This window comes from Nerophis ophidion, linkage group LG22 (genome assembly GCF_033978795.1).
Source record: "Nerophis ophidion isolate RoL-2023_Sa linkage group LG22, RoL_Noph_v1.0, whole genome shotgun sequence".
Lineage (NCBI taxonomy): Eukaryota > Metazoa > Chordata > Actinopteri > Syngnathiformes > Syngnathidae > Nerophis > Nerophis ophidion.
The window spans coordinates 19,743,074-19,758,236 of NC_084632.1; the positions used below are offsets into that span (position 1 = coordinate 19,743,074).

The 15,163-nt window shown below is 40.3% G+C and overlaps 1 protein-coding gene across 5 annotated transcripts in view; it reads right to left on the reverse strand.

Moving 5' to 3' along the window:
* Nucleotides 1-7,282, reverse strand: part of abca7 (ATP-binding cassette, sub-family A (ABC1), member 7) — a 110,181-nt gene extending 102,899 nt beyond the window's left edge. For all 5 annotated transcript variants that reach the window (XR_009803690.1, XM_061883442.1, XM_061883443.1 and 2 more), the window contains exons 1-4: nucleotides 7,150-7,282; nucleotides 3,782-3,883; nucleotides 1,925-2,018; nucleotides 1,706-1,847 (exon numbers count right to left, since the gene is read on the reverse strand). Coding sequence is in view for 4 of the 5 variants with exons in the window: in XM_061883442.1 (XP_061739426.1) it covers nucleotides 1,706-1,847; nucleotides 1,925-2,018; nucleotides 3,782-3,847 (302 nt within the window). In the remaining variant the exon portion in view is untranslated. The remainder of the gene's footprint in view (nucleotides 1-1,705; nucleotides 1,848-1,924; nucleotides 2,019-3,781; nucleotides 3,884-7,149) is intronic.
* Nucleotides 7,283-15,163: the final 7,881 nt, after the last annotated feature.

Sequence of the window (15,163 nt, forward strand, 5' to 3'; positions counted from 1 at the left end):
CTATCTCAGCTACAATCGGGCGGAAGGCGGTGTACACCCTGGACAAGTCGCCACCTCATCACAGGGCCAACACAGATAGACAGACAACATTCACACACTAGGGCCAATCAACCTATCCCCAGGTGCATGTCTTTGGAAGTGGGAGGAAGCCGGAGTACCCGGAGGGAACCCACGCATTCATGGGGAGAACATGCAAACTCCACACAGAAAGATCCCGAGCCCGGGATTGAACCCCAGACTACTCAGGACCTTCGTATTGTGAGGCAGACGCACTAACCCCTCTTCCACCGTGAAGCCCGTATTATTATATGTGTCATGAAATTATATAATGTAAAATCATATCTAATCATCTTATTTATCTATTTCATGGTTTACTAAAATCAATAATACAATTATTAGTTAAACCATTAAATTATTTAATAAATCATGAAATATGACACATTCAATGGCACATATTTGTATTAATTTCCAATTAATGACACATTTAAAAAAATATTCAAACATTTATGTTTCATTTATTTGATTTACTTATTTCATGATTTGATTAAATACATCATCAAATCAACAATAAAATCAAATTATGAAAAAGTTAAATTTATATTACATTAAATAAACAAATGCCAAATTTAATAACCAACTATTTCATTGCCATCCATCCATCCATTCATTTTCTACAGCTTGTCCCTTTTGGGGTCGCGGGGAATGCTGGAGCCTATCTCAGGTGCATTCGGCGGAAGGTTGGAAGGTGGGGTACACTCTGGACAAGTTGCCACCTCATCGCTGGGCCAACACAGATAGACAACATTCACACTCAAATTTACCCACTAGGGCCAATTTAGTGTTGCCAATCAACCTATCCCAAGGTGCATGTCTTGGGAGTACCGGAGGGAACCCACGCAGTCACAGGGAGAACATGCAAACTCCACACAGAACGATCCCAAGCCCGGGATAGAACTCAGGACCTTCGTATTGTTAGGCACATGCACCTACTCCACCGTGCTGCCCTTATTTAATTTAAATTTAAATAAATTAATCACACATTTACATAAATATTTTAAGTATTTATCTATTTAATTTTGTTCCATTCAACCCTCCATCATATCACATTTGTTTATTTAATTCCAATCATAATTAAACCAATAACACATTTATGTAATTATTTAAAAAGGACTTATTTTTGTCCCCAGGCACATGCTCTGCATGACTTACGATTATTAAGGGGACAAGACCCCTAAAGAACTGCACTTTATTTATCATTATTTAGAAATTACTGACTTTTTTTTGTTATCTGTTTTAAATACCTATGTTCCACTTTCATCATGTTTTATTAGAATATGTACATATCAAAGTGACTGCTCAAATGAAAATATATTTTTTTCGTCTTTTCAATAAAGACATTTAAAAAAAAAAAAAAACACAGTTCAGTGCTATAATTATACCATAACCATACCGTGATATTTTTGCCTGAAAATGTCATACTGCCGGAGCCTCAAAACGATCCATGCCTAGTCTCAACTGTTCACTTAAGTCTACATTTTGCAAAAATGTGTTCAAACTGATCATTGTTGCCATTGAATAATGCTGACCATCAACGCATGTTTTGTGTTTGTTAAATGTCAATGTTTGGGGAACATTTATAGATTTTAGTGGCGGCGCATGCAGTGTCAACCACTCTGTCCAGGTTTGGACTTTCCGTCAAACCTACATGGCTTTGTCAAAGTTGCCAGCTTGACCTGGAGTCTCTCCTGGCGTCATTTGGCTCAAGCAGGGATTGTGGATATTGCAGATCATACTTTGAATCCAGGGCAGGGTGCCTGCTGATGGCAAAGCTTTGTTTGGAAAGTGACCTAAAAAAAAAAATAATAATAATTATACAAGGCAATATTGGCCAAAAAAAAAGAGGTACTGACGTAACAATACTTACACTGTCCCTGTTTGTAAGGACGATTTGAATCACGAACAGCAATGAGGATGACAAAGAGAAAGAGGGGCCAGATGATCTCGATGATCAATTGAATCTGAATGAGGGACAGAACGTGTTTGTAATGTTCAATGATACTACCTGCAGTAGTATTGAGAGCCACAACCCCGGCACCTTAACATGGCAACCAACTTTTTTTGTATCAAATTTCAGGAGTAAAAGACAACAGCAGACAGGCACAAACATCCTAACGCCTCCCAACAAAAATGATCCAAAACCAATACACAGTAAATGCCATACAATTAGGGATAAAAAATTCATCAGTCTGTGATCAATAATTGGGTGATTTTTTTCCCAAAAAAATATGTGATTGTAATTGGTGATTATTGGTTTATAACGTTAATCACAAACGTTCTGGCTGAGACCATGTCTGTTTTTAAGTATCACTTGAGGACAAGGCTATAAACATGTTCCAAACCGAGAGCAAGCAGAAGCAGGCAGGATAATAGCTAAGCTTGCTATAAACAACAGGATAACCAAGTGCTTAGTAAAGTTTAAAAAGTGTGGCTGAAACCACATTACCACAGAAAGTAATCCGTTATTAACAATTAATACAGCAGATTAATAATTCAGTACTAACTGATTAATACATCAGTCAGTACACGACATGTGAGAGGGCGGATCAGTCCATAAATTAGTGGCATCGACAATAAGGATACCGTCAGTATACGATAGATAATAAAATGAATAGATCAGTATTTTTATTTTGTACAAAAAATATATATATTTTGTTTGTATGAACAAATTCAGGGAATAATTTCCAGGACACTGGAGAACGACTATGAGGGCAAAATTGATTTAAAGAGTATCCATCTATCCATCCATTTTTCTACCGCTTGTCCCTTACAGGGTCGCGGGGGGTGCTGGAGTAATAGATAGTACTTTTTTTTTTTTCTTTTTTTTTCAGTTATGATGTACTATTGAATTTGTTTTGGTCAAACATCCATCCATCCATCCATCCATTTCCTACCGCTGATTCCCTTTGGAGTAGCAGGGGCGCTGGTGCCTATCTCAGCTATAATCGGGCAGAAGGCGGCGTACACCCTGGACAAGTCGTCACCTCATCGCAGGGCCAACACAGATAGACGGACAACATTCACACTCACATTCACAAACTAGGGCCAATTTAATGTTGCCAATCAACCTATCCCCAGGTGCAGGTCTTTGGAGGTGGGAGGAAGTCGGAGTACCCGGAGGGAAACTACGCCGTCACGCGGAGAACATGCAAACTCTGATTTAAAGAGTAATAGATAGTACTTTTATTTTATTTTTATTTTTTCTCAGTTATGATGTACTATTGAATTTGTTTTGGTCAAACAATTGTATACAATAAAAAAGAAAAGTGTACTAGTTTTTAGTCAACAGAACTCACTATAAATACATTTGAAAAAATGTGTTAATACACATGATTTGTATTTCTATCAACCAACTTCACTCATGATTGAACAGTAATTGTCGATCGAAATTGTCAGCATAAATTCTTGATTAAAACATCCCTACATAAAACAATTCCAATGGGGAAAACGCTGCGATATTATGAATGCTGCCAGATCAAAAACCAATGCAAAAGAAAATGTTGCAAAATCGGTGTCGCGGGAGATGCTGGAGCCTATTTCAGCTGCATTCGGGCGGCAGGCGTGGTACACCCTGGACAAGTCGCCACCTCATCGCAGGGTTTGACACCTGTAATTTATGTTCTGCGCATTTGCCACTACCGTACTTAGTGCAGTAAAATGGCTGTCGTGCTGTGGATCAACAATCATTCATTCTGTGAAGACAACAAAATAAAAACAACAGTACCTTGTTTCTCCTGCGGAAGGTGATGTTCTTCCACAGCAGGAGGACAAGCTGACGAAAAAAAGCCATTCCTCTCAACCGCTACTTAACCATCTGGGCATACAACTGCAAACACAGCAACACATTGTGAGAAATGTTCATCCTTACCTAGATCATATTGCATATTTCATTCAAATTCAATACTGCAACCCACAACTACAGCCCATGATAGTTGTGGGAAATAATACATTACATATTCCAAACAGTTTATATTTCAAATTTTAAGACAAATAAAACATATTTCTCACTTTGACTCATCTGATTTTTAATTAAAAATCCTGAAATGGAATAGTAATGGAATCAATTTTAATCTTTACCCCTGTGGAAGTAGAATTGTCTCATGTCAACTTATATATATATCAATATGCATATATTAATAAATATACAAATACAAATGTGATATACAAATAAATAAATAATTTCTATAAATAAAGGCGTATTTGTAAATATATTTTTGAGATTTGAAAATATATACAAATAAACTGTATAAATATAAAAATGTGACATACAAATAAAACAAGAATTTGTATAAATAAAGGTGTATTTGTAGTGCCTTCTGCTGGTTGTTCAGGGGGAGTGTGGAGGTCACATTTATTAGTGCATCTGGTTTGTGGGAGGAATGTCGCATCGACACAAAAGCAAAAAAGCCATCCACATATGCAAATTCAATACAAATACAAAATCAAGCATAATTATATTCAAATGTAAAAAATATATTTGCGAATACATGTGTATTTATACAAATTCTTGATTTATTTGTATGTCACTGAGGAGAGGCGGAGCCGGCGAACGAACAGCGGGGCAGGGAACACCGTAGCCCGGCCCAAGATGGCGGCGAGGACGGCGACCGAGCGGAGAGGCGGGGCGTGTCGGGAGCGACGCCACCATCGAGTTCAGGTGCGTGGATCGCGCACCTATACACAATCAATGAATCTCCTCTGCTGCTGCCCTTTTATCCAGCGAGAGGAGATTCATTGATTGTGTATAGGTGCGCGATCCACACACCTGAACTCGATTGTGGCATCGCTCCCGGCACGCCCCGCCTCTTCGCTCAGTCGCCGTCCCCGCCTCCTCGCCGCCATCTTGGGCCGGGCTCCGGCGTGCCCTGCCCCACTGTTCGTTCGCCGGCTCTGCCTCTCCACAGTCACATTTTATATGTATAAATTTTATTTGTATGTATTTTCAAATCTTAAAAATATATTCACAAAAACGCATTTATCTATACAAAATATTTATTTATTTGTATATCACATTTGTGTTTGTATATTTAATAATATATGCATACATCCTAGGGGTGTAACGGTACGTGTATTTGTATCGAACCGTTTCGGTATGGGGGTTTCGGTTCGGCACGCGGGCGTACCGAACAAGTTCGGAAGCAGAAGTCTTCACAAGCTGCTCTGCTTTCTGCCTCTGTCTCTTTGTCCTGCCCACACAACCATCTGATTGGTTACATACAAAGCCAATCAGCAGTGCGTATTCAGAGCGATGTAACAGCCAATCAGCAGTGCGTATTCAGACTTCAGAACGATGTAGTCAATGCTTTAGCGTCGAGCAGATATTCGTCTAGCAGGGGAGGAGCGGACTCTACCCAAATTATACTAAACACTTCCCAGTCACAACTATTATAAACATCACTATGAGCCCATTGACCTTCTAGAAACTTAAACTGCAGCTCAGCTCGCTCACAGTATAGGCTTGAGATGAAGGCTAATTAGCTTTTAGCGTAACGTTAGCTCATTTTCCTGTGTGTGTGTGTGTGTGTGTGTGTGTGCGTGCGTGCGTGTGTGTTAGGGGCAGCAAAGCCCTGTCTGTCTGTTATTTCATTGAACTCCATTGTGTTTAGGGATGAATAGTCTCTCCTATTGCAATTGTACTATTTTTCAGCTATAGTTACATGAATCATTAGTAATGTAACAGCCTAGTTTTGAATAGCAGGGTCCCTGCTTTCACATGTTGATAAAAATACAACATTTACATAATAAAAGTCAACTACAGGCTTCCCAAATGCTGTAATAATTAAGCATGATGAGTTGACATTAAACAGTTTCAATAGAAACTGTTTAATGTTAAACTTTTTATATGTAGAAGAAAGGTTTTTTCATTTTATTTAATCAAAGCAACAACTTGAGGCCGTTTATTGTGGATTAACGTGGGCAGAACTATTATAGTGTTCCCAATGTTAAAAGGATAAAGCCATTGTTTACAAATTTGGTAAATACATAACCAAAAAATTTTAATTTTGTTGATTTCTCACTGTTCCGAAAATGAACTGAACCGTGACCTCTAAACCGAAGTACGTACCGAATCGAAATTTTTGTGTACCGTTACACCCCTAATATATCTCCTTACCCCCAGGGGGTGAGGGTGATTGGTCAAATGCCGAGAATAATTTCGCCACGTGTGTGAGTGACAATCATTGGTACTTTAACTTCTTTAACTTTATATATGCATGTCCTCCCTGTGAATGGGTGGGTTCCCTCCGGGTACTCCAACTTCCTCCCACTTCCAAAGACATGCACCTAGGGATAGGTTGATTGGCAACACTAAAGTTGGCCCTAGTGTGTGAATGTGAGTGTGAATGTTGTCTGTCTATCTGTGTTGGGCCTGCGATGAGATGGCAACTTGTCCAGGGTGTACACCGCCTTCCGCCCGATTGTAGCTGAGATAGGCACCAGCGCCCCCCGCGACCCCAAGGGAATAAGCGGTAGGAAATGGATGGATGGATATTAATATCATATCGATACATATAAGTTGATGTGAGACAATTCTACTTACATAAACCCCAGCTATGTTGTAATGAAACTACACGTTTGAGTGTATGTTATTTAAGATAAGGTAGCCTTATGAGGCCACTGTGATCTGCTCAGGACTTACAATCCTTAGTTCTTCCTGAATGTAATCCTCTTGATCCCTGCAGACTTGGATTTTGCTGTGAGCTTCTTTAAAGTAAATAAACTTCAGTATAGACTGTGGGAAATGGAGGGATGGGTAGATTGTGCTAATTCATAACCGGACATAAGGGTTAAATTGCATCAGGTCAAAGCAATGACGAGGGTGTTGACAAGCACATCGTAAGTTGTTAATTACAACTAAATAAATGGTGACGACATTATGGAGTTAATGGATCTTTTTTTTTTTATTTTGGAGTTTAAAAATGCAAAAAGTCAGAGGTCAGATCTTCTGTTGTTTTTCAAAGGACCCCAACAGCCAGTAAATATCACATTGATACACCGAGCTACTCATAGAATATACACACTTTCTGTACATGATAAGAACTATACACGCGACAACCTTGTTCACCAGAGAGTTGAATAAATGTTAATCATTACCTTCGAAGATTAGAGCTGTCATTCGCGGGGTTTTGAGCATTTTTAAAGCTCTTTTACCCGGAAGTGTCCCAATTCAACGTGCTGTTTGTAGCTACAAGACAAGAGCCTTAAGCCCTGCCCCTAGATGACGCTGATTGGTCAAACCGGTTGCCTACTCGGAAGTTACAAAAGCCGGGTAAGGAATGCACGGTGACAAGTGTGTAGGTCAATGTTTTCCAACCACTGTGCTGTGAAATACAGTGTGGTGTACTATGGGAGATTATGTCATTTCACCTAATTGGGTTGAAAATATGTTTTGCGAACAATCCATCTATCTCCTTCTGCTTATCCGAGGTCGAGTCGCGGCGGCAGCAGCCTAAGAAGAGAAGCCCATACTTTTCTCTCCGCAGTAGTTCCATCCATTTCCTACCGCTTATTCTAGGGGTGTGGGGAAAAAATCAATTCGAATACGAATCGAATCGAAGACGTTGTGCAATTCAGAATCGATTCTCTTTTTTTTTTTTAATTTTTTTTTTTTTTTTTTTATTATTTATTTATTTTTTTATTTATTATTTTTTGTCAATCCAACAAACCACTACACAGCAATACCATCCATTTACTACCGCTTATTCCCTTTGGGGTCACGGCGGGCGCTGGTGCCTATCTCAGCTACAATCGGGCGGAAGGCGGGGTACACCCTAGACAAGTCCCCACCTCATCGCAGGGCCAACACAGATAGACAAACAACATTCACACTCACATTCACACACTAGGGCCAATTTAGTGTTGCCAATCAACCTATCCCCAGGTGTATGTCTTTGGAAGTGGGAGGAAGCCGGAGTACCCGGGGGGAACCCACGCATTCACGGGGAGGACATGCAAACTCCACACAGAAAGATCCCGAGCTCCGGGATTGAACCCAGGACTACTCAGGACCTTCGTATTGTGAGGCTGACGCACTAACCCCTCTACCACCGTGTAGCCCAATACCATAACAATGCAATCCAATTCCAAAAAAATGTGGTTTTGGTTTTGGAATTGGATTGCATTGTAATACCATAACAATGCAATCCAATTCCAAAACCAAACCTGACCCAGCAACACTCAGAACTGCAATAAACAGCAATTGAGAGGAGACACAAACACGACACAGAACAAACCAAAAGTAGTGAAACAAAAATGAATGTTATCAACAACAGTATCGATATTAGTTATAATTTCAGCATAGCAGTGATTAAAATCCCTCATTTACATTATTATTAGACATTTATAAAAATTAAAAAAAAGAACAATAGTGTCACAGTGGCTTACACTTGCATTGCATCTCATAAGCTTGACAACACACTCTGTCCAATGTTTTCACAAATATAAAATAAGTCATATTTTTGGTTCGTTTAATAGTTAAAACAAATTTACATTATTGCAATCAGTTGATAAAACATTGTCCTTTACAATTATAATTACTATATATTTTTTTTTTAAATCTACTACTCTGCTAGCATGTCAGCAGACTGGGGTAGATTCTGCTGAAATCCTATGTATTGAATGAATACAGAATCGTTTTGAATAATAAAATATGGTTTTTGAATCAAGAATCGTGTTAAACCGAAAAAGTCGATATATTATCGAATCGCGACCCCAAGAATCGATATTGAAATGAACCGTGGGACACCTAAAGATTCGCAGCCATAGCTTATTCCCTTTGGGGTTGCTGGTTCCCATCTCAGCTACAATCGGACAGAAGGCGAGGTGGGTACACCCTAGGCAAGTCGCCACCTCATCACAGGGCCAACACAAATAGACAGACAACATTCACACTCACATTCACACATTAGGGCCAATTTAGTGTTGCCAATCAACCTATCTCCAGGTGCATGTCTTTGGAGGTGGGAAGAAGCCGGACAAATGTGCAATTGTTGAGTGTCTGTGCTGTCTAGACCAGTGTTGTTCAACCTTTTTTGAGTCAAGGCACAGTTTTTTTGCATTGAAAAAATCCGGAGGCACACCACCAGCAGACATCATTAAAAAACGAAACTTGGTTGACAGTAAAAAGTCGTTCTCACAATTGACTTTAAACCATAACCAACCATGCATCAATATAGTTCTTGTCTCCATGTAGGTGTACTGTCACAACCCGTCACATCATTTCGTGACTTATTTTGAGTTTGTTGCTGTTTTCCTGTGTGTAGTGTTTTACTTCTTGTCTTGCGCTCCTATTCTGGTGGCTTTTTCTCTTTTTTTGGTATTTTCCTGTAGCAGTTTCATGTCTTCTTTTGAGCGATTTTTCCCGCATGTAATTTGTTTTAGCAATCAAGAATATTTCAGTTGTTTTCATCCTTCTTCTTGGGGACATTGTTGATTGTCATGTCATGTTCGGATGTACATTGTGGTAAGTCTTTGCTGTCGTACAGCATTCTGTTTTTGTTTACTTTGTAGCCAGTTCAATTTTAGTTCCGTTCTACATAGCCTTCCCTAACCTTCAATGCCCTTAATAAGGGGCACTCACCTTTTGTTTATTTTTGGTTTAAGCATTACATACCATTTTACCTGCACTATGCCTCCTACTGCCGTCTGCATATTGTGATCATGACCAATCATTGTTGTTGTTCCCGACATCTACAAAGAAAATAGCTACCTGCTGCCACCTACTGATATGAAAGAATATTACACAGTTACTCTGCCGAGCTCTAGACAGTACAGACACTCAACAACGGCACATTATTTGCGGGATATGATTACTGGTCTGCGATAAGGTGGTAAGTAGTTACGCAGCTGCAGCAGGACGGAAGCTCTGCTGATGTCTCCGGTAAGAGCCGACTTAATATCACAATTTTCCCATCCAAAAACTTGCTGGTTGACATAGAGAAACATGTTCGCTTGACCGCTCTGTGTTAAAGCTTCACAACAAACAAAGAAACACCGGCTGTGTTTCGGTTGCTAAAGGTAGCTGCAATCCACCGCTTTCCACCAACAGCATTGTTCTTTATAGTCTCCATTATTAATTGAAAAAATTGCAAAAGATTCAGCAACACAGATTTTCAAAACACTGTGTAATTATGCGATGAAAAGAGACGACTTTTAGCCGTGAGTGGTGCTGGGCTGAAATGTCCGCTCCAACCAATAACGTCACAAGCACGCGTCAACATAAGCGTCATCATTCCACAACGTTTTCAACAGGATACCTCGCGGGAAATTTAAAATTGCAATTTAGTAAACTAAACCGGCCGTATTGGCATGTGTTGCAATGTAAATATTTCATCATTGATATATAAACTATCAGACTGCGTGGTCGGTAGTAGTGGGTTTCAGTAGACCTTTAATGTTAGTGTGGTCTACGAGATTTATATGAATGGCGCTTGACAGCGTTGTGTTATTTGGGTCCAAAATGGCTCTTTCCACGTTCTGGGTTGCCTACCCCTGCGTAAGTGGAAAAGCGGCAAGTGAGTGAAAGCGACAGAGACGTTGCCATGGAGACGGGGGTTTTCTTACGTGCCCGGCTGCAGTCCCACTGCGACACCTGTCCGTCAGTAATCACAGTCCCCGATATCCTGGACCAATTCAGATTGTAATTTGTTCTCTATTATTGTTTAATTTGTATTGCCTCACACGATCATCACTACATATATTTCTATATGACGCCGGATAACACTCCGGGAGCCGTCACTTTTTTGCGCTTGCTATCCCAGGGACTATTATACGCCGACCGCCGTGTTGCTGTAGGGAGGAAAAGCGTAACGACACACATTGCGGAATTCTCCATGCGTCGGCTAAATACAAATATATTCCACAAACCCAAACATGTCTTTTTCAAAGCCTGCAGTGAAGAGAAATGTTAGTGATGTGCTAAGACAATTCCAGGAAAAGTGGAAGATGCAATATTCCTTTGTTAAGCACAGGGGCACCCCGACGTGTCTTATTTGAGAAAGTTGCGGTGCACAAGGGATACTTTATGAAACGCCATTATACAACTAGACCAGTGGTTCTTAACCCGGGTTCGATCGAACCCTAGGGGTTCGGTGAGTCGGCCTCAGGGGTTCGGCGGAGGTCAAAACAGACCCGACTCATCGTGTTAATACAAACTTCTCCCTATCGGCGTATTACAGAATCGGCAACAGCAGAAGTCAGACTGATTTGCAGGTGTGTAATTTGTGAGTTTATGCACTGTGTGGTTTTATTGTTTGAACAAGGTGATGTTCATGGACGGTTCATTTTGTGCACCAGTAAAAAAAAAACATGGTAACACTTTAGTATGGGCATCATATTCACCATTAATTAGTTGCTTATTAACATGCAAATTAGTAACATATCGGCTCTTAACTAGTCATTAAGTTCTTATTAATGCCTTATTCAGTATGGCTTTATTATAACCCTGACCCTGACCAAATAACTCTGAATTTAGTCCTAATTACTTAGAATATGTTCCTCTAGTGTCCAAATCATGCTAAATTAAGTCTTTGTTACTTAGAATATGTTTCCCATACTAAAGTGTTACCAAAAACATAACTTTGTCTTGAATTTGAAAAAAACAACATTTTTTTTTCACTAAAGAGGGGTTCGGTGAATGTGCATAGGAAAATGGTGGTTTTCGGTACTTCCAACAAGGTTAAGAACCACTGAACTAGACATACTGAGGAGTATGCACATTTTTTTTTAGGTAATCGTTTCTCGGGGCCCAGCCTCACCCATACGCTGCATCCACTGGCCCCCGGGTAAAGTGAGTTTGAGACCCCTGCTGTAGAGAGAATTCAACAAGCTAGAGAAGGTGGAATGGGATTTTAAGTTTTTTATAGTCAATAAGACCCATGTACATAAATAAAGCCTTGATACGCGGTTTGAAGTCTCAAAGCCTCAGCACATTTTGTCCCATCACTAAAACCTATTTATAGATCCTTGCCCGACAGGTTATATAAGTTTATTTGTAAAATTAAGAAAATTGGTCCTCTATTTGTGACTTCCATCTCACTTTGTTCTGCTATTTATAGTTGCTATTATTAAAGTACCAATGATAGTCACACACACACTAGGTATGGTGAAATTACCCTTTGCATTTGACCTATCCCCTTGTTCACCCCCTGGGAGGTGAGGGGAGCAGTGAGCAGCAGCGGTGGCCACTCCTAGGAATCATTTTTGGTGATTTAACCCCCAATTCCAACCCTTGATGCTGAGTGCCAAGCAGGGAGGTAATTTTATAGTCTTTACTATGAACTCAGGGCGGAAACTCTTAACCACGAGGCCACTGAGCAGGCTTTAGTAATTTTTGCCTAATATTTTTTTCTTGTCATGCTGCAATCGTGACTTCATACATAATAACTCAGTAACTTTTGCCCAAAATCGAGTCAATCTAAAACTCACTATACAGTCAAGTTAGAAGGTAATTGTGGAGGGGGGCGTGGTCGGCACGCCTCCTGCGGGAAGGGAGTGTGTATGGCTCGGCTTCGAAGCCCAGCTGGCAGGTGAGTAGATTGCCCAGCTGGGACTGGTTATCTAATCACCTGTCGCCTTTATCAGCAAAGCAGACGGGAATGAAAGCACGCACACGGCTGGCTGAAAAGTCCTGCGCCTTATATACATGCCAATAAAAGTCTTGCTCAAACCTGTATCCCGGGCTCCCGGAAAATATCTGTCGGTCTCAGAAGAACCCGCCACACCAAGAGTCGTTCACAGATAAAGACTATCATTCGGCATTATTGTTCAATATTAATCCCTTTTATTCTCATGTAAAACATCCATAACAAAACACAGATAAGAAAAGCATATACTTCACATCACATATATATATATATATATATATATATATATATATATATATATATATATATATATATATAATCCGTTCTTGAATGAGTATATCCGGTCGGCCACCGTGATGGACTGAAATTCTTTTTTCCAATCATTTTGGATCTTGAAAGCCTACTTCTTCTTACTCGCCATCGCATTGTCTCTTCTTCGTTCTTCTGCTTCGTCTCTGTTATGTTTTTGGACATTACTACTTGCGGTAGTTTTGAAGCAATGCATGATGGGAATCCGGATGTTGTGTGTCAGTGTATCAATGTGCCGGCTGGAATAAACATGCTGAGAAATAGCTCTGCCTACTTTATGGGTTATAGATAAACCTATGGATAACGGAGACATATATAATAGTCTCATTATCAGGTGAGAGAGGACGCTAAAGGCAGCGCCTTTAAGGCACGCCCCCAATATTGTTGTCCGGGTGGAAATCGGTAGAAATTCGGGGGAACGTTTGCCCTGGGAGATTTTTGGGAGGGGCACTGCAATTCGGGAGTCTTCCAGGAAAATCGGGAGGGTTGACAAGTATGGTTATACATACTTCACTCATGAGAGTATTTGGCTAGCACCGATTTGTCCGACAAATTTCAGCGATCCTTGAGCTCTTCGTAGTTTGTTTACAAGTACAACTTTCTCCCATGCTGCCACAGAAAGACATGTTTTATACCACTCCTTTGTTTCATTTTGTCCACCAAAACGTTTATGCTGTGCATGAATGCACGACAGTTAGCTTTGTTGATTTTATTGATTTGCTGGAGTGCTTATCAGGCATATATGGTCACTCCGTGACTGCAATTTAATTTCCTTTACTTATGTCCTCTGGGTGTTTATTTTATATTTGCATGTCTCATGACACATTATCTGTATGTAATATTGGCTGGGTTTCTCACAGTTTGTGTGGCATGTTGTTCCAGACCACAGCAAACATCACCTAGCTTGCCAAAGATTGCAACAAGTCCATTAAAACAAGACAGCCTGCCAATTAAAAAGAGTGCATGTTTAAAATGTTTCATTTTACAAAAACTTATTTTAAGATCATAAAACCTAAAAAAAAAAACCTTACTGTACATCAATAGATGATCAATCAAGCTTTTTTGCCGACTCCAACGTCCAAGTAGACATACAATAACATACAGTACATACCATCCATCCATCTTCCGCTTATCCGAGGTCGGGTCGCGGGGGCAACAGCCCAAGAAGAGACGCCCAGACTTTCCTCTCCCTGGCCATTTTGTCCAGCTCTCCCCGGGGCATTCCCAGGCCAGCCTGTCCTGGGTCTTTCCCGTGGTCTTCTACCGGTTGGACGTGCCCTAAACACCTTCCTAGGGAGGCATTCGGGTTGCATCCTGACCAGATACCGGAACCACCTCATCTGGCTCCTCTCGATGTGGAGGAGCAGCGGCTTTACTTTGAGCTTCCCTCGGATGGCAGAGCTTCTCACCCTATCTCTCCACCTTCTACCGTCCTAGTCATGTCCGTTGTGTCCTTGGGCAAGACACTTCACCCTTGCTCCTGATGGGTCCTGGTGAGCGCCTTGCATGGCAGCTCCCGCCGTCAGTGTGTGAATGTGGAAATACTGTCAAAGCGCTAAGGACTCGTTAAAAAAAGGGTAGAAAAGCGCTTTACAAATACAACCCATTTGCCATTTACCATCTCTAAGTGAGAGCCCCGCCACCCAGCAGTACATACAATAAAATTAAATGCCATATAAAAGGCATTATCAAATAATATTGAAAACAGTGCTAGTGCATATTCAGTAAAAGGCATATAATAAATAAATAAAAGCAGCAATAAAAAAATATATATATATTTGTACTTTAAAAATGCGTCTACACATTCTATGGAGGGCACATACATATGTTTCCATATATACGATTGGTTCCTAACAGAACTACACCTCGGATTGGTTACCTTTATAATAAGCTCATTTTCGGACCCCTAAAAACTAAATTTTCCCACGGTGGCGTAGAAGGTGTGAGTGGGTCCCTCTATGTTCCCAAGAGTAAGTGTGTATCATCATTCTTAAAGTTGGGTTAAAATAGTCTATCCATCCATTTCTACCGCGTGTCCCTTTTTTATGGAAGTAGAATTGTCTCACATCAACTTATATATCTCAATATTACAAACCCCGTTTCCATATGAGGTGGGAAATTGTGTTAGATTTACATATAAACGAAATAAAAAGCTTTGCAAATAATTTTCAACCCATATTCAATTGAATGCACTACAAAGACAAGATATTTGATGT